This window comes from Protopterus annectens, chromosome 17.part0 (genome assembly GCF_019279795.1).
Source record: "Protopterus annectens isolate FY-2018-M chromosome 17.part0, PAN1.0, whole genome shotgun sequence".
In the NCBI taxonomy this organism is placed as follows: domain Eukaryota; kingdom Metazoa; phylum Chordata; order Ceratodontiformes; family Protopteridae; genus Protopterus; species Protopterus annectens.
In genome coordinates, this window is record NC_056751.1 from 582,455,615 (window position 1) to 582,476,964 (window position 21,350).

General features: G+C 39.5%; 1 protein-coding gene across 1 annotated transcript in view; it reads right to left on the bottom strand.

Annotated features, from left to right (window-relative positions):
* LOC122791466 (NACHT, LRR and PYD domains-containing protein 3-like) overlaps positions 1–21,350 on the bottom strand; it is a 772,530-nt gene that overhangs the window by 9,974 nt on the left and 741,206 nt on the right. The window contains exon 16 of the mRNA XM_044059210.1: positions 16,780–16,866. Coding sequence (XP_043915145.1) covers positions 16,780–16,866 — 87 coding nt within the window. The remainder of the gene's footprint in view (positions 1–16,779; positions 16,867–21,350) is intronic.

A 21,350-nucleotide genomic window follows, 5' to 3' on the forward strand; every position in this document is an offset into this window, starting at 1 on the left:
CTCCTCCTGCCATCCACTGTAAATACTCACCACAAAGGCCTCCCTATCATGGTATGGTTTCATCATGTTTATATGGTACAATTTGTGCCCCTGCCTCCTGCCTAGCAGTTCTACCATGTAGTTAACATCACTGACTTTCCTTACCACTTTAAAGGGTCCCTCCCAAGCTGCCTGAAGCTTGTTGTGTCTGACAGGAATGAGAACCATAATAATACATAACTAAAACAAAATAAAATAAATAAACAACCAAAAGACCAGTAACCCAGTAGAATCCAGAATGAGAACCATAACCTGCTGCCCTACAGCATACTTTCTAGCTCAAACATTCCTGCATACCAGACCTTTTTCTACTGTTGGGCTTCTGCCAAGTTCTCCTGGGCCAAGCCCATGAGTTGCCTGAGCCTTGTCTTGAGGTGTAGGACATATGCCACAACAGACTTCCTATGGGATTCACACTCACTCTCCAACTCATCTCAAATCAAATATAGAGGTCTCCTCATCCTATGCCCATACAGCAACTCAAAGGGCGAAAAAACTGTGGATTCCTGGGGAACGTCTCTGTAAGCAAACAACAAATGTGGCAAATATTTGTCTCACTCCCTCTTGAACTGTTCTGCAAATGCCCGTAGCATCATCTTGAGTGTAGAGGTTAACCTCTCAACAAGAACATTAGTCTGGGGATGGTAGGGGGTGGTCTTTAGGTGCTTCATCCCACAGTACTTCCACAGACAAGCCAGCAGGTCTGATGTGAAATTGGCACCTCTATCAGTCAATATTTCTTTTGGGAAACCTACCCTGCTGAAAATCTCTAACAAAGCATTTGCTACCTTTTCTGCCTGAAATGGATGACACAGCCACCACCTCAGGGTTATCTGGTAGCATAATCTACAACCATTAGGATATACTTTTTCCCTGTGAAACTTGGAGTACTCAGAGGTCCCACAATATCCATAGCTACCCTCTGAAATGGTTCCTCAATCACAGGCAAAGGCATCAAAGGAGCTTTCACCTTGTCTCCTACCTTGCTTACCTTTGGCACAGCTCACAGGTCCTGCAGTACCCTGTTACATCTCTGGAAATCCCAGGCCAATAAAAGTTCTGCATAATACTTCTCTTTGTACATTTTATATCTATATGACCTTTAAAGGGAATATCATGGGCTATGGTTAGAAGTGCCAGATGATAGGGTCTGGACACTACCAACTGCTGTATTTTCTCACCCTCTAGCCCTCCCTCAGGGGTCCACTCTCTATACAGTAACCCTTTGTCTCAGTATACAGATTCCCCCTTCCCTTGAAAATCAGGTGCCTCACTAGGTACCTCTCTCAGGCCTTGTAATGTAGGGTCTGAGAGCTGAGCCTATCTCATCTTTCTCTTTGTAACCCTTCCCAGCTCCCCTTCCACAGAAAGTCTGGTATTCTCTGACAGCAGTGCCTCACTAACAGCCTGGGTACTACTACTCACTTCTGCCCTTGCAGTCACTGTGTCCAAGGGAACATCAGTACCCACAATCAGCTCTGTCTCACCTTCAGTCTCACTGCTACAGGGTAGCTCGCTCTCTGAAGTAACCACCACACCAGTCCTGGCTGCAAGTATGTGTTCTGTCTAGGTCTCCCCCAGGCTACCAGACCCACATGCTTGTCTCCAAGCCTGACTGCGTGTAACTGCATTATCAAAATCATTCCCTATCAGGACATCTGCAGGGATATCCTCAAACACACCTACTTGCTGGCTTCCTTTTCCATCCTCCCAGTCAAGGTGAACCCTAGCCAAAGGTTTTTGGAATTGGGTCGCTCCTAAAGCTCTGACTGGAGCAGACTGCCCAAGCAAGTAGTGCTCCTCTTTAACCATTACAGGCTTCACAATGGTTAGGTCAGAGGCTGTGTCTCTCTTAGCAGTGGCCTGTTGCCCATTTACTAAGATAGGATATAACCTCTTGTGGTAGTTTGGTACCCTTGTTGTCTCAAGATGACTTACTGCTAGCATTATGTCATTCCCATTTACTGGCTTTACCACCTTTTGTTCCCCATCTTGCCTCTGTGAACATCTATATGTTACATGGCCACACTGGTTGCATTTAAAACATTTAACCCTTGGTCCTGGATGTGTACCTGGACTACTGGCTTCCCCTGCTACTGGTGGACTCTGTTGGGGCAGTTTGGGCTGTCCACCATGGGTTCCCTTAGAACTATGAGCAGCACTGGGTATCCCTTTCTTGTGCAGTGATGCCCTGCTTGCTAGGTATAGGTCTCCCTTCTTCCCCAACTCATCTGCAGTACTGCATTGTTTATCTGCTAACCAGATTCTCGTGTCTGCAGGAAAAGTGCTAAGGGCTTGTTCCCTCACCAAAAGGTCTGCCAGCCCTTCAAAAGTGGTGACCTGAAACCCACTCACCCACCTATGAAAATAAGTGCTTAGATCAGCAAAAGATTCACACACACTTTCATCTGCCTTGCATCTGTGCTCATGAAACTTTTTCCTATAACCTTCAGGTGTTAACTTAAAACATTTTAAAAGACAATTTTTTACAGTATTATAATTTAAGCAATCAGTATCAGACAATTTAGAAATGGCAATTACAGCTTTACCATGGGTAAGGGGGTCAGGAACTGTACCCAGAGCCCTTGGTCAACATTGTACTGTTTACATACCCTTTCAAACATATGAATGAAACTATCAAAATTATCCCCCTGTGCAAATTATGGAAGAAATTCACTAACCTTTGTTGCTTCTGGGGTTCAGTTACTCCCGTCCCCATTACCTCCATGACTCTGGCAAAGAGTCAGCATCTCCTTCTCATGTTGCCTCTGTCTCTCATTCTCCTCAGCTTCCAGACATCTCAGTCTCTCTGCTGCTTCTATTTCCATTTGTTTCTCCTGCTGCAGTCTCTCTGTTGATTCTATTTCCAAATGTTTGGCCTCCAGTTCAAGTCTCTTTAACTCATTACATCCAAGTGACACCTCTAGGTGCATGTGCACTTAACTCCTACTGATGCCTGTAGGAGTCAATTACTGCTTGTTCATATTTGCATCAATAATTCCAAAACCACGCAATGTACAAGGTTTTTAAAAGATTTCATCTTAAAGCATCCACAATGGCAAACTCAATCGCATTAACATTTGACTTGTGTCTAATGCAGGTAAATAGATATTAACTGTTATTTTTATGATATTAATTTATATGGATATAGTTTTCACATTTTTCTATATATCTCAACAACCAAGTAACACAGACAGAACTCCTTAGCCTCATATGAAAGCTTATGGCTAAATGAATATAATGCTGATGGCAGTATGTGTGCAACTTGAGTGGTTGCTGAGATACTGTAAGTTGTTTACAAAATATTACAAATGTAATGGTTACTGTGTTTACTGTGACTTATAAAATTTGGTTTAAGACCTAGAACCTAAAGAATACTACCACTAGCAAAATAGTTTGTCCTGAAGAGTTTGCCATTTGTACTTCTTTCATAACCCCTATGATTCCAGAGATATGAGCATTTGTTTGAAAAGTGAGGACATAATTTGATTCTGTCAAAAGGCTTAGGCTCTGCCCATTGGAAGTTACATTGCAAACTTCCTGAGCTCTATTGGAGTGAATTAATTAACTCCAGATGGATTTTTAAGCCCTTTGTGGAAAGGTTGAACTATCTATTTGCTGAGAGTTGTACATCTCCAATGTCAGCCTGGTTGTCCTCCTGATTGCTGGTCTGTGATGCTGCTCTGCCCAATGCTGCAAACTTTTCTACTTTAGTAAGATTCATAGGTTCATAGGTAGGTACTAGGCTATCAGCCCAAGGGCCTACGTAAGCCTAGCCAGCAATGTTTCATAGTTTACGCCACCCAAGAAAGTTATTTTCCTGTGCCACTGTCCAGCAGACACAGAAGTGATCCTCAGGGTGTATTTCCTATTTCTCATCCACTCATCAAGATTTTTCTTGAAGAGTGCTAATGAAGAACTTTGTTTGACATAGATGGGTAGCTTGTTCCAGAGTATAGGAAGTCTCTGGGTTAGGAATCTATCCCTCCAGCATGTCCTGTTTATTGTGGTGACAAGGTTTAGGTCCCTAGAGCATGTAGCTCAGAGGGATTGGGATTTCTTTAGGTGTAGCATGTCCAACAGCTCTGGGTTTGACATAGCTTTATATGTTAGGCAGAGATCACCTTGGAGTAGGCAATATGCTATGGAGTAAAGCTGGAGTTTTTTTGAGGCGGTCAGTGTAGGGAATTTGTTTGAGGCCAGTAATCCTCTTTGTGAGGTACTTCTGTGGCCTTTCCAGCTGCTGCAGATGTCTTGTGAGGTACATTCCAAAAGGGTGTTGTACTCTATAATGGGTCTAATGAGTGACGAGTGGAGGGGAACAATGACCTGTTTTTTCCTGGATGAGAACCCTTTTATGATGAGGTGTGCCACGTAGGACTTCCTGACTACTGTGGCGATGTGACTATCAAAGGAGACACTACTGTCCACTTGGGTCCCAAGGTCTCTTATCACGCATTTGGTGTTAAGTAGATTGCTGCCTATGTGGTAGTTCATGGGTACAGAGTTTTTACCAAAAGGCATGACACTGCACTTTTTGGCATTGAGCTTGAGGCCATGGCTCTGACACCAGGCATCTGTCTCAGTGAGGCCCTTCTGTAGGATGTCCACATCATTTGGGGACTTGACTATGGCTCCTAGTTTGCAGTCATCTGCGAATGTCATTAGCCAGAGGCCTTCTGTGTTAGCCTGTACTTCAGAGAAGTAGATACCAAACAGGAGAGGTGACAGGACGGAACCCTGTGGTACTCCACTTGTCACTGCTTTGTGGTTGTCCTTGGATTTAGTGGCGATTTTGTTTTCGTAGCTAGCTTTGGAGGATCATATAAGGGATCTCAGCTTCTTACTGAGGCTGACCAGGGAGCTCCTCCACTAATGGGATTTTACTCTCTTTTGCAACAGTTTCTTCCTTCTGTTGTACAGTTTGTTTATGGCAGGGGACTACCAGATTGGCTTTCTTTTTCTGGAGGATAGCGTCTTGGTTCTGTTTGGGATAGCATGATCCATGCACTTGTGTAAGTGCTTATAGAGTGCATTTGTGTAGGATTCAACAGTTGTAACTGTATTGTCCATCTGCATGGGTGTCATGAAGTTCACCACTTCTGTCTTAAGAAGCATGAAGTTGACTTTGGAGAAACTTTTTACTGTGGTTTCCTTAATGAGGGGTGGGGGCGAGATGTGGATATCAAGGGTGATAAGCCTATGGTCGGATCAGACCAATGAGGAGTTGACTTCAGGTGTGGAACACCGGTCACTCATGTTGGTAGTGACTAGGTCTAGGATATTGTTGCCCCTGGTGGGGGTGTGGATAAGTTGATCTAGGGCATTGGAGTTTATGAATTCCAGAAAGCGTTGAGCTAAGGAGTTGGTACACAAGTAGTTTTCCCAGTTAATGGTGGGGCAGTTGAAGTCGTTCATTATTAGGGTGTTTGGTTGAACCCTAATATTTTCCAGTACATCAAGAAAAGAGGAGTGGGAATCCTGGGGCATGGTTGGGGATCTGTAACAAGCTACAATTTGGATTGCAGTTTTGCCCAGAGTGAGTTGCACTTGCATAACCTCGGATGCATTATGCTGAGCAACTAGCCTGCAGGTGTGGATATCCTTAATGAATATGGACACACCTCTGCCTTTGGTGTTTTGGTCCAGGTTACATGGCCTGGTTGGCATGAACCAGTCCTTTGTATTGGCACATCTCAGCCAACTGGCTCCTTGTCAGCTTGCCATAGTCCTCTGCTGGAATGCTTGCCTGCTCTCCCTGACTAACTAAGCTACCAACAAAAATAAAACAATTATGATATGAAACTCTGAATGTTCACTGTTTGGCTGATTGAGAGTACAAACACCTTCCTTAGTGATCACTGTTTACAGGCTACATGAATTCAATATCCACACCACTACAAGCCAATTAATATATGATATGGAAATATCCCACCACTGATAACCAATTAATATGTGATGCCCCTGCACTGGCCCAATAATCAAGGAGCCTCAGTCCTCACCACTGGCAACAGTAGGAACGTACACATTGGGAGAATGACAAGTACACACACAGTAAAGTGCAATTTCCCTTAAGAGCACACAGAGGCCACAGTCAGTCTGAGGCTGGTTTCTCCCTCTTTCTCCAGATCCCCAATAAGACTCCGCAGTGGAGCAGGTATAGGGTTGAAATCTCAGCTGAGTAGCCAAACCAAGCTCTCCAGTACCCTCTCTGTCCAACCAGTGCTTTGTGTCCCTTCCCAACTAGCTGACACACACACTCCTTGAGATTTGATTTATATACAAACACACACACACCTGGGAAAGGCTGACACAGGTTTACTAGCTATGCTCCCTTCTGCCCAGACTCTAAGGTAGTTTTCACTGCCACCAGCCAACTCTTTATTAGCTACTTTAAGGCCCTTAACCAAGAGCAAGGCTATTTAGGAGTGTCCTGTACAGTGTCACCATACAGATATGCAAGTACTTTAAGAGCGGAAATATGACTCATAGATATCAGCAACAAAGACAGCTTTAAATATATTTAATAATAAATAAAAAAAAAGAACAAGACAATACTCAGTAAGTAATCAGTTACATCAGAGTTCAAAATCACAGGAAATAATTAAAACAACATTGCAGGACAGTCTCAAATAAATAAAGAAAATATCTAAGATATACTTTACTATATTCCTATCTGAATCTAAAATAGTTACTATGCCCTAAAAGCTTACGTACAGCAAGGCAAGTGCAGATGTGGTGATGAGTGGATGTTCTTGTTAGGTCAAAGACAAAATACAAAATGTCTAGTCTCTCTCTCAGAGAGTTCTTAATTAATATCAAGTATTATTGCTGGGTTAGCTTGGATGACATCACTTTTTGTCACCTGACGTTAGTTCCCAAGCTAAACCTCCATTGTCAAAAAGTACAAGCATTTTTAGCATCTCCCTTTGAAAAATACATATTTCTCAGACGTTTGCACATCCCGGAAGTCATAAAACAAAACACTTCTACATCTCAAACTTAGTAATTACTTCTCTTTCAAGACAATACAAGAAAATTCCAGCTGTAGATATTGTGTCTGCTACTGCACTGAAACTGAAAGATAACTTTTATAGCACAATCAGAAAACAATTTAATTTCATCTTATTTTCTTGAAGTTTTATACGTTAACCCTCTATGTTCCAGTTTCCATTAAACATATACATCTAAACAGTCACAATAGTGCAGATACACTCCTGTTCTATTCCCATAGAGCATGCTGTGGTTACAGTTTAGCTCAGTACTTTACACACACCTCTGTGTAAATCATATCAATATTCACAAATGACAGAATTATTTACAAACTTCCAGATAGCTGGGCTGGCAGTATTTCCCCATGTCATACCTTACATGAACAAAGTATGTCACTCACACTCATGATTCTCTTATCTGACCAACAGTTGCAGATTGCACTTTCAATATGTGACAGATAATGGGTACCTGTTCTCCTACATCTGGTCATGACTTTGTACTTTTAATGCCAGACCAATCAGGAACAGGTCCATGGTCCTTCTGGAACTCCTTCTGGACAGTGACCTGGATTTGTTACCATAACCAAGGCAACTGTAGACCTATTCTTGTAGCCCCTGTGCCATTAGTTTTCAGTTCTGCATTTGTTTTAGACCTGGAAAGTCCAACGGTGGGGTAACAATCATCTTCTACCCTTCCATTGCGTTAAAGAAAGTCACAGGTGGGGATTACAATTCCTTCAAATGTGTTAAGGCAACAGGAACAAACTTTAGGCACCTACTTGTACACTGTATACTTGTTAATACAGGGAAGTTCCTTCTGAAGTATATGGATTTTCTTATCTCCTTCATGTTGTCATCACCTAGGTGGTTTATTCTTGTGATTTTAACATTCTAGTTGAAGTCTACAACATTTCAGCAGGGATCTTTGGTTTCCTCATGTAATTTCTACTGCTACTCACAATCACAGGCATTAGGTGGACTTAGTGTTCCAACTGGGTATGACAAATCAGTGGTCATATCGCAGTCTGATTCACTTCTTGGTTGACCTTCCCAGGGTGGTTGCCCTGGATCATCATCAGGTGATTTGCAATAACCAGAATCCAGTGACACTAGATTTACTGGGCTTTGAAATCCAGCATGATATGCAGGAATTCAGTACATAGACCACTGGTGAGACGCTTGATGCCTACAACAAGACTTTTACATTCCCTCTTAATCTGCTAGCCCCAAATTGTGTACATTCTTTTCATCCTGTTCTGTGCGAGCCATGACATAATCTTGAGCTTCAGGAATTAAGACACGCAGGGCAGATGTTAAGAGTGTAGATGACACTGCACTCACCTGCTGGAGGAAAAACTTAAAATGGATGAACATTACTCTGTCTTTCGGGCTTTGATAATTCAGAAGAAATCTCTTTCTCTCATGAGAAATTTCATTGGCAACAAACTGTCCAGCAAGACTCTTTCAAGTGGTTTCTATACTTAGTAGTCCATTGTATCTTACCATTCATTGTTTTTGTCTGAGGAAGAAAGTCAACTCTTGGACAGATATTCTTTCTCCAAAATAGCATCCATGAGGTCTAGTGTTGGCCCATGTATGCTCTCAGTGGCTTGCCATAAAACTTCTCAGTGTAAGATATCTTGTTCTTTGCCTGAGTTTGATATGCCTTTATTACCTTCATCTTCAGAATGTACATGGCCACCTGGAGACTTAATTCTTGTTCAACCGAAGTTGCTTCATCTTACCTGGATGTCTTTGGCCCTAACTTGTGCCAGATTACCTCCTTGTACCCTGATACTAGAGTTTTTTCTCTCTAATTTAAATTCAGGGTTGTATTGCTTACAAGGTCATTGTCTTAGTTTATCTTGCCCTATACAGCTTGGGCCCCCATACCTTAGGTACTTCCATAGCTGGCTCCAGATTGCTCGTACTCTATGTTCCCAGAGCAAAGCACTGTTTAAGATTCTAAGGAAGCAACTTGAGTTTGCAGGGAAACATTCCTTTGCACACCAGGATCCATGTCCTTGGAATCTCCTGTCTGAATGGCTTAGGTGGATTCCACCATTTGGAGGTTTTAGCCACTCTTAATAAAACATATTCATATGACATGGTTTATGAATATTAGCCATGTTCTAACCTGTCTGCTATTATCTTGTGGTATGTTATGCTGCTGCTGTTTGTTTTCTTTTATACAGCTTCCTGTTCAATGAAGAGACCTCACATGTGTGATCCTCCTCTGAGGAGTGCTCTCAGGTGTGATTCTTCTCTGAAGAGTGCTCACAGGTGTGATCCTTCTCTGAAGAGTGCTCACAGGTGTGATACTCCTCTGAAGAGTCCTCACATGTGTGATCCTCCTCTGAAGAGTGCTCACAGGTGTGATCCTCTTCTGAAGAGTGCTTACAGGTGTGATCCTCCTCTGAGGAGTGCTCACAGGTGTGATACTCCTCTGAAGAGTCCTCACATGTGTGATCCTCCTCTGAAGAGTGCTCACAGGTGTGATCCTCTTCTGAAGAGTGCTCACAGGTGTGATCCTTCTCTGAAGAGTGCTCACAGGTGTGATCCTCTTCTGAAGAGTGCTCACAGGTGTGATCCTTCTCTGAAGAGTGCTCACAGGTGTGATACTCCTCTGAAGAGTGCTCACAGGTGTGATACTCCTCTGAAGAGTCCTCACATGTGTGATCCACTTCTGAAGAGTGCTCACAGGTGTGATCCTCTTCTGAAGAGTGCTCACAGGTGTGATCCTCTTCTGAAGAGTGCTCACAGGTGTGATCCTTCTCTGAAGAGTGCTCACAGGTGTGATCCTCCTCTGAGGAGTGCTCACAGATGTGATCCTCAGCAGAGTTCTCCAAGCAAGGACATACTCGGTGCTGGCATATATGAAAAAGAGTGAACCTACTCGTGCACTGATTTCACTCTTTGGCATGCTGTTCTGTTGATTTGCCTTTAGGTGCCCTTAACATAATAATTGCAGACATACTGTCTTGGGGAGTTATCTTGGTCTGTACACAAAGGAGCAAAACAGTGATTCTGCCCTGCTGGACATCCTAGTTATGAATATTCTTGAGGAAATGCAATTTCTATACAATTTCACTCAACATGAACAAACAAAAATGTATTAAATCTTTCTGATGTGCAAGCCATGTTGAAGTATTCTTTTAACAAAAACATTTTACAAGTAATACCTACAGCTCTGATTGCATTTGGTGTTCTTAATCAAGCCTGCAGATGTACTTGCATGGGCTGCTTTGTCAGTGCATGAAAGACATACTAAATGAAAGCTGTTCTGAGTGGTGGTTCTCCAACATCTGTAAATAATGTCCAGTTAGTTAACATTCTACAAATGTTTTAAATAAGTTATTGTACTCATTGTTGTGCTCCCTAGATGCTGTAATTAACATATATTAAGTTGCTGTAGCCAACTTTTGTAAATAATGTCTTGTATTGCCTTATGACCCAGGTCATGATTGAAAATGGTCCAGAGACCTTGGACCAGTGGACCTACCCAGTGAACAAATGGAAAATAAATAAATAAAACACACTTGTTTTGAATTGTGCATCAACTGTGTTAGTGAATTTGTAGTATTCAGTGCCATAACTACATATCTTAAATATATGATATTGGCTTTTTGAACAAGAAATGCAAAAAGCTGATTCTCTTGTTTACTTGACATGATTTTCATCACATTTAATGTTTATTTTTTTAATTTTTAACTCTAGGCAGTTGCTGTCTGCTGTGCAAGCAGCCCAAAAATGAGACACCTAATTACCTGACTGCTGGGAAGTGTGTGTAAAGCCAGTAAAAAACGTCAGTAATGAAAAACAAGCTTATTCCTACTGACAGCAGGAAAGATAGAAAATAGTGAGGGTGAGTCAATCCCTTTTTTGAGCAGTTTTCCTAGTACAGTAACAAGGATGGATTCTCAGGAATGGGAAGCAGACTAATGCAAAGTTAACCCAATTTAGCTGAAAGAGAATTAACTGGTGACTTGTGCATAGCTGGACAAGCAACACCTGATCACTCAGACCACTGATAGAATCTTCTCTTTTCTGCTCTCCTGTTTATTCCTTCTATTAATGCTCTGCACTTTTTTTACTTTCAGAAGGGCTATGTAAACAGCTCTATGGACTGAAATGTATTTTCCTGGCACACAGTGCCCCTATAATGCACATTCCTTCCTTATATGCCCTCTGATTCCTTCTCTTATGTACAGAGGAAATCCTCACCTCTGCTCCTCCTGTGAAGTGTACACATTGGTATGTTTATATCCCACCCTTAGTTCCCCCTGTACCACATTCCTGTCTCTAGCACAATGGGCTGTACAGGCTTTATCAAGGCTAACACTTTGGCAAATTTTTCTGTATAATGTAGAAAGGTGATTATATCATTACCAACCATTTCTTTTAGCTATGTCATCATAGGATGGGATGTTGGCACGCATTGGCCAAACATGCGGTTTCTTGTATTGCTTTTAAGAGATTTTCATTTTCAGTCATTGATTTTGTCAGTGAGGGGTATTTTAATAGTGATGTCAAGACACTACTTGAGCTGGGAATCCACCTGGCAGATTAGATTGAGAGCGGATAAGGCTCAGGGGCTCAATGAATTTATAAACAGAAAATGTTTTTTAATGCTGCAAAGATATTAGTGGTGTTTTTGGACAGCCTTATTGGTATCATTATTTTTGAGACCATGTTTATCCTGTGGTTTAATTAATTATTTAACTAATTTAATCAACTAATTCATTTGTGACATTGTTTGTTATTGGTTTTATTCAGTCATATGACCTTTTATGTTTTTTTTTTAACTTTTGGTCAGGTCCTTGTTAAACTGTCTGATGAAGTTTTTGTTTTTAATTAAAGAACAAAAGCACTTACTGATTACTACTGTGTTCTGATTCTTCCATGGCTTTGTTGTTTTTCAGTTTTCCATTTTACATTTTTCTTAGTTTATTGAGGAGTTTTTATGAGTAGTTTTCATGGTGTAGCCATGGCTAGTGGAATTTCTACACAGGACCCTTTATTGGATCTGACTATTCACCCAGATTCTGAAGAATTTAGTTTTTTGCTACAGAAATTGACTACAGCAGTTATTGGAGCAGTTCCAGACAGTTTGGCATCGAGGAATCAGAAGACTGGTTTTGGTATTGCCCTGTGAGTAGCCAACAAGAGTTTTCCTTCAAGCTGTCTTCTGTTTCAACGGATGGGACTTGTGAGGGGCATGCTCCAGTCAATAACGACAAGGATTTCTCTCTTTCTGATAATTTATTACAGCACGTGTTTAAAGATTCTTTCTAACCCCTTCACGGTAAGAGGGGAAAATAATAATGTAGGACTAGCTTACAATGTTGATGTCAACTCCCAGGATGAATTTAACACATGCAAAGGTGACATTATCAAACTAGAATGGTTGACTACTAAGTATGTTTCATTACAGTATGAAATTTTGTATTTGGAAGAGAACATTAGGACTGGGTGCATTCCACAATGTCTGTATGTTTTCAAGTTTCTGATTAGTGTGGGAGTAGGGGATCACCTTTACAGAGAACTGGTGGATTTGTTTAACAACATAGGGATATTTCTCATGAAAGCCTTTGTCGTTAGTTACAAGAAAGGCATTAAGGCAATTAAAAATAACATTTTGGTTCTAGACCAGCAAATTAGGGGTTACAGTTGTTTTCAGTCCCTTTCTATGATGTATTTTGTATTACAGCTAAGACTGACAAATTAAGATCATCAATTGTGGCTAAGAAGCAAGGTAAACTAAGACAGGACATGGAAGTGTATTCCACGGGCACTGCATATCCCATTAAAGGTTTTCTGGTTAGAACCAATCAAACTGAGGCTCCTGTGGATTCATTACAGTTGAATATTACATCAATGGTTAGTTCAACCACCCAGCAAATGAGAGCTCCATCTACTTCCAGTCATCAGCCTGATACAAACTCTATGGTTCTTCTGGTTTCTTCTCCAAGGCCTTTTTTAGGCTACAGGCCACAGGCATGGTTAGAGTGCCCAAATGGTTGAACAACAAATCAACCAAAGGGAAAGGAAGGGGGAAGAACCAAAATAAATGTTAAAATACAAGACTGAAGTGCTTAATTTAAGTGATTTCCCTTTGTCCTCTCACCATTTAGCTGTTCTCACCAAAGGTTTTTCTTTTATACCTTCTTGTTCTGTCAATCTGACACAGTTGATCATAGATTTCAAGTTATATGTTAGAAAGCTGAATTTGTACTTCATTATGAATAATGTATCTGATTTATTTAACCAAAGGGACAGCTTGCATAAAAAAGTACTTTTAATCCTGTGTTAAATAGAACTTTGCAGGTTTTTAATGACTTGTGTGAAGATGATTTTAAGAGCAGACTTCAAACAAAAATGATGCATTTTAATTTAACTAAGTCTGAGTGGCCTGCTCTAAGAATCTCTCCTCTAATCCTAAGCTCAGGGTCATGTGTGCAGACAAAGGGGTTATGATTGTTGTGATGAGTACAGCTCAGTACAATCAAGCCATTTTAGAATTATTAGCAGATGACTCCAGCTATATTGAAGTCAGTATGGATTATATTCTGTGTAGTTTTTCTGTATTGGATGTGATGCTTTTTGACTTGTTTTGTCAAGGAAACTTGGATCACAGCACTTACAATTTATCTTGTGTGGAATCCCTCAGGATGGCCAGATTTTTCAGAATCCCAAAGGTGCACAAGAATAGGAATCAGCCACTTTTAGGCCAACTGTAGCTGCTGCTTTTTACAAATCCTATTGTTCAGAGTTCATCACATTATTTAAGGGACTCTTGGCACCTTTTAGAATTATCGAATGATTCCCACTTTGTGCATCAAGAGAATTTTATTTTTGCTTCCCTCGACATAGTCTGCTTATACACATGTATTCAGCAAGAACTTGCTATTGATTATGTTAGAGACTACATGAGTGGGTTCACGGATTTTGACAATGTGAAAATCAATACTGTATGGTTGAACTTATCTTGTATAACATTTTTTTTATCTTTTTGGGAAAGTTTTATAAACAGGTTTTAGGTTTTGCCATGGGGGCTAGGGTTGCCCCAGTACTTGCCAACTTGGTCATGGCAATGTGGGAAGAAAAATATGTAAAAGGACATGAACTGTCCCACCATATTTTGTTTTTATAGTCACTATATCGATGATTTGTTTTACATTTGGAATGGTGACTGTGATGAATTTAGACAATTTTTTGACTATCTTAAGATGTCCATAAATTTTCTGAGATTTACCATTAATGTTGGAGACATTTTGAATTTTTTAGATATTTGTTTAGGTTACGATCGGGGAACCTGGTCTTTTGTGAATAAAATCCACAGGAAAGAATCCTTCATTAACCAATATTTACACAGAGACAGATTGCACCCTTTACATATGAAACGAGGTATTGTACAGGGCCAGCAGAGTAGATTGAGTAGGTTGACATCCATTGATTCTGATTTTTTGGAAGATGTACGTGAACTAAAAAAAAATCTTCATTGATCGTGGATATAATGCTGATTGGCTATCTACAATTGAGAATGAGGTTCAACTGCTCAGAGGGACTAAGGCTTGTCCTGTGTAAGCAGAGTATCAGCACTGGATTGGTAGATGGTGGGGGTGTTGGTTGGGATACATCCAGTCAAGTCAATTTTAAGCAGGCCTTTCTGATTCCAGTTTCTAATGAAATGTGGTTTATTAAGAACATTATTCTTGAGAACTGGAAAGTTGTCCTTGGAGTCCTTGGAATCCATGAGTTGAGAACTGTCCTGGGTGACAAACCTCTATTTATTTTTAAGAGGTCTGGCAATTTGAAAACAATTTTAAAACATCAGATCTCTGATCAGTTTCATTTTGGTCAATGTATTACACCTGGACATTTAGTTGTGGCAAATGTAGGCAGTGCCATTTCATGAGTAATTCATCTTTATTAACTTTTTTCACACTGTAACACCACAATCTGTTCCCATTTTAGATTTGATTGTAATTCAAGTTTTGGTGTTTATGCTGCCCTTTGTGACTCCTGTAATTAATTTTACATTGGTAAAACTATTAGGAGTTTGATGAAGAGAGTGTATGAGCATTCACTGGCCATTAAGAAGAAATATGTTAATAACACACTGGCCAAATATGCAGCTACTTGTATTGCTTTTAAGAAATTTTCATTTTCAGTCATTGATTTTGTCAGTGAAGGGTATTTTAATGGTGACATCAAGACACTCCTTGAGTGCCGGGAATCTGCCTGACAGATTAGATTGAGAGCGGATAAGGCTCCAGGGCTCAAAGAATTTATAAACATAAAAATGTCTTTAATGCTGCAAAGATATTAGTGGTGTTTTTGGACAGCCTTATTGGTATCATTATTTTTGAGACCTTGTTTATCCTGTGGTCTAATTAATTACTTAACTAATTTAATCAACTAATTCATTTGTGGCATTGTTTGTTATTGGTTTTATCCAGTCATATGACCTTTAATGTTTTCTTTTTAAACTTTTGGTCAGGTCCTTGTTAAACTGTCTGACGAAGTTTTGTTTTAAATTAAAGAACAAAAGCAGTTACTGATTACTACTATGGCTTTGTGGTTTTTTAGCTTTCCCTCTGATTCCTTCTCTTATGTACAGAGGAAATCCTCACCTCTGCTCCTCCTGTGAAGTGTACACATTGGTATGTTTATATTCCAGTCATGGTTCCCTGTGTACCACATTACTGTGTCTACCACTGTGGGCTATAGAGGGTTTATCAAGGCTAACACTCTGGCAAATTTTTCTGTGTAATGTAGAGCCACTGTTGTCATTACCAAGTAATTCTTTTAGCTATGTCATCAGAGAGTTGGAGGTTGGCATAATGGTTATGATTGCCTTAGAGACATAAAGTCCAGGGTTTGATTCTCACATGGGGTAATTGGCAAGGCTTAAAGTGACCCACAAGGGCAGTTAGCCTAGTAGTAACATATGAACCTATTTGTTTTCTCTCTGTCTGTCTTTGTTAGGATACACACTGTTGCACTTTATTTCTGCCTTGCTATCTATGCACCTCTGACTTTTTTGGGGAATGGGCCCTGGCTTCATCAGCACCTGTACCCCCAGACCTAAGATGCTCTATGAATTTTGTGACAGATATCTATCTTGCACTTTTTTGCATTGGATTTGAGCTATCACAATGCAGGCCAAAGTTTGTTAAATCTCCGACTGGCCCACATACATTCTGCTTAGATTATCTTATATAACCTATTTATTAAAAAGCACTGAACTATCAGTGAACATGACTGTCCCTTCTTCCAGGTTCCACTCAGTGTTACTGTCAAAGATGTTGAATATGATAGGTCCTGCATCTTCAAAGTTGTCAATTTTCAATGAGGTAGACATTGCCCCCTCTGTCTAACCTCTTCACCATGTGTCCATACATTAACTCCACCCCAGTATGCCCCAGTAGTTTAATAATTATCTGTGAGACATACTGTCATAAAACTTTCCAAAATACCAACAAACCACATCCATGCTTTCCCCAGTTGACCAGCTGTATGAGGAAGGCATTAAATAAACACTATTCATTTGCATACTAATACAGACAAAACATTAGATGCCAGTTTTGTATCATTTAAGTCTCATTGCAGATTTCTACTGTCTGTGCTATATATGGTGACCCCAGGAAAAAGTATGCACAGTGTTTCTTTTCTGAACATTGTATATAGCTATTCTTCATTTCTACAGTTTATCTGTTACAGAATTACATTTGTGACTACTTACTCCAGCTGTTTTAATCTGCAGTTTAAATCAGTTATGGCAGCAGACAGACATTTCATTCCTGGATCATCCACTTTACTTTCACATAGCCTAAATGAAATTAAAAGAAACAGAAAACAGAATACATTTAGACATTATGTTATCTACAACGTTCTGTCATTTTCTAACACAGTACAAAGCATTATCTGAATATAACAGGAGTGCAGGAATGAGAGTGAGGTATACGCATTGCCTTTCTTCTAGCTAAAGTGAGTGGAAATGAAAATGGCAGTACAAATATGAAGAAGGAGGGAAAAAGTGAAAAAAATTAAATTAAAACGGTACTTCCCATAAGAATATTATTGAAAGGAATTAAAGCTGTAAATGTTGCACCCCAAATATTCCCTTGAAGTGGGTTCTTGCAATCAGAAAGATTTCCAATCGCTTTGGAAAAACATACTGGAAGAAGATTTAGAACGAGGTAAAGATATGCTCTGGGCAGAATATCTAAACTCATTAATGCCTACTGGCAGTCAGACAGCAGTGACATTCCTGACTGCAGGCAGGTTGAATTATAGTTGCTTAAATCTGCCACACTGAAGGAACATTAAATGCTTAAAAATATTTTATGTTCAATAAGAAAGGCAGCTTTTTTGTAATTCTTGTTCAGCTGAAGTCATTTACTTGCATTTAATATACAAATTCAATGGTGTGATTAAGTTTCAGTGAAACAAGAGTGTTGTGTGTGGTTTGCTTGAATGGGACAGGGCAGCCCACGCAACTGACTCTGCTGGCATAATTAACAGCACAAGCATCTCTGTTGGCATTAATGAGTTACTTACCTGCATAGAATAAGCGTCCAGAGTTAATCTGTGACTTAATAAAACACACATACTTTAAAACAAACCCGGACTGTACTTTAAAAAACAAGTCTTATACAAGTGCTAACCATTAACCAGAACACACAATAGTAATATATGACCTGCACACAATGTTTGCCAAATTTTTGCTATTCTTTTCTCCCACTTGGCAAATACGTACATATTGGTTTGTTTTCCTGAGCTCTTATACTAAATCTTCACATGACATTAGTATCTCTTTCTTCTTTAGATGTTATCTGCTCATATCTCCAATTTTTCATAACACTTACTTTACATTATACAGCACTATGTTTTAATCCCATAAGCTCTCACCCCCAGTTTTGCATCCTAATACCACACTGTTCCAAATTTACCAGATGGATGGATACTGAGCTGTATGCTGATCTATATAAACTTCTAAATGAGCACTGGATCTTTAAAAATATATCAGAAATTACCACACAGTGTTACAATCATATTAATTATATCATCAAAAAAGGTACAAGCTGATTCATACCAAAATATGAAATATAAACCACAGAACAAATGGCAGGTGGTTTCCAGCAATTAATATGTGAGTAATGACAAGATAGTTTCAAATAACAAGGTGCAAATCCAGGCTGCACTATTTGATCAGTCTGTGTACAGACGACCACGCAGAAGCAGCTCAACTCACTGTCATGTAAGTTCCTAAACCATGCATTACAAGCTTCTGTTTGTCTTCCACAGTGTCCTTTTAACTGCATTCTACAGCAGATGATGTACTTCCTGGTGACCAAAAATAAAAATAATAATAATAAAGTAAGTCAGTCACTTTTTTGAGCCAATGAACCCGTTTTTGGGGAAGGAGTTAGTAGTTACCAATAGAAATGAAGGTGAACAATGTACGCAATATGATTTAGCATTTATTCATACACATACATTTATTTCAGCTGATATTGAGAACATTATCAAGAAATATTGGAGGGTATTGACTATAAACAATGAGATTAGTAAGTATATTCCCTTGACACCTATGTTTATAAAGAAAAGGGACATGAACATTAAAGAAATGCTGGAGCATCATGAAACAGAGAACATGGCAGGGAGAACTCAGAAGAGGTGTGGTATGTACAAGTGTGGATTTTGCCAACAGTGTGGAAACATTTTAGAACAAGAAGGCATTAACCTCCCCATTAGAAAGTTTAAGATGAGGGCTAAGGAACATTTCAAATGCAATATCAAGGGAGTGGTATACATTAGTGTTTGTGAAATATGTAGTAGTTTCTACAAAGGTAAGACAGAGAGGCCTTTGAGAAGGCGTATATATGAGCATATGTATGAAGTCTCCATGAAGAAAGATACAAATGCACTGTACAGGCATCAAAGAGAATGTCCAGACAGTAACTTCAAGTTCTATGTTTTGGAACAAGTAAACCAGGATGTAAGGTGTGGTTTATGGAAGGCCCGCTTAGAAAATAAAGAGTTATATTGGCAGTTAAAACTGGACACAACTAAAAACCTGGGTTAAATGATCATTTGAGTATAAATAATGTCTTAAAGTTAAGGGCAGCTAAATTATAAGAACAAGCAGTGCAGTATTAGTAGAAAATTGATTGGAATCAATATGTTTATTATTCTGGAACTGAGCTTATGCTAAAAATACTGTTTGAATGTGATAATTTTATTAAATTTTATTTTTGTATATGCTTTAAATACACATTTTAAGTATCAAAGTTGTTGACAGGGAAAACACATTAGATCAATGAATGTTTAACTTAATGGATGACATCAGTTTAATTAATATTAATGAGATTAATTAACTGGGGTAAACTTGTTTGAATTGTATAAAAGGGGTTATTATTTCATTACGTTTATGTTCTGATGAAGCTCGGGAGATTCCTGGGTGAAAGCGCTTAACTGTATTGTGTTTTTATCTGCATCTGCGTTTTAAACCTGTGGAATATTTTAAAGAAGAGTTTTGTGACTTGACAGTGGTGTTTTGTGCTTGTAGCAGTTATTTCTCCCCGTTACCATAAAACTGCTCAAATCTCTCAGTGTTCGTAATGTTTTCTGCTTTACCTCTACAATGATTACAGATACATGGATTTAATTTAAAAGTTTTATTTCAAATTTTATAACACAAACACTGCTAGACATATGCTAAACAAAGCAATGCAGTCTCACAATGAATGCACCTGAAACCCAATTCCTTGAAAAATGCACCTGAAACAACAACTTGAAAAATGCACAGGAAACTCAATTCCTTGAAAATATACCTGAAACAGTTCCTGGAAAATCCATATGAAAACTTAATTTCTTTAGTAGCTTGATATTTGAGGTAGAGGATCCAGGTTCTTGTTTCCTGTAACTAATGTACAGGGTTTGAGCCTGATCAAATTACAGTTGCTACCTGGTAACCCTAACTAGGGCATTTCACACACACATACACACATGCTACCTTGTACCTGTACACTGAAGCAGGAAACTAATGTCTTCTATTCAAATTCTGTGTGTGTGGAACAGAAGACACAAACAACAGGTCTCTGCTATGATACATGCACAGATACAATAGGTTTTGTGACTAGACACAGAGGGTGTTCTTAAAAAAGAATGCCCTTAAAAACACACATATTTGTTTTTGTTTTAAATTTAAAAAACTAACACTACAGTCCATGGCCAGTGGCCCTCTCCCAACCAGTGGGCCCTAGATGACTGCCTTGGTGACTTATTGTTGGATGTGGCTCTGCTTTCAAGACCACCTTGGGCAAGAAGATAGATAATTACTTTAGAGCTGGTTAGAGCAAGCCAAAAAGCAGAACTGACTTGAAATTTCAACAGTATCAGAGTTGGAATGAGGGTTATAAGGGGACTCCTATATTAGAATGGACAAACTATAGCACGAAGAACACAAACTGTAACATATATGTTCTTCTAACTTGAAGACATGTCATAATGACTAACAATTCTAATAAGCCCCCACATTAGTCCCCTAATATGAGAGACAGGCTTAAATAATCTCCTCCATTCAGGGAAATCGTCTACACCCACCCCAGAGAAACTTATTGGAAAAAATCCAGAAGAAGTAGCAAATACCTTTAACTCCTTCTTCACAGAGACCATTCAGTCACTAGCCAACCAACTAACTTCTTCCCCCTTACTTGCTGTCCCTGAGGAATCATCCTTCTCCTTTACTCTTCAGCCAACACCCACCTCTTACATTAGAGCCTTACTGAAGAAACTCAAACCAACCACTCTCTAGCTGAATACCTGCAAATAGCAGCAGATGTTATAGCCTACCCCATCTCAATTCTTATTAAAACAATAACTGAGGCCACCATCCCTGCCATATGGAAAATATCCTATGTCATTCCACTTCACAAGGGTGGCTCCTCCACTGAACCATCTAACTATAGACCCATAGCAATTTTGTCTCCAATAGCCAAAATTATGGAAAGATGCATTCATAAACAGTTACTTCATTATTTTAACCTAAATAATCTTTTGTCCCAAACTCAACACGGTTTCAGACCCCACCATACTACTTTCCTTTACGGACTCAGTAAATAAAAACCGTAACAGCAAAATAACTTCTGCACTCTTTCTTGATCTGTCAAAAGTTTTTGACATGGTCAATCAATTCTGCTCCATACCCTAGAAACCTTACACCTTGATAAATCAGCTCTCAGCTGGTTCAAGGCTTACCTCTCTGGCAGACAACAAGCAGTCCAATGGCAAAATAAGCTATCTCACCTG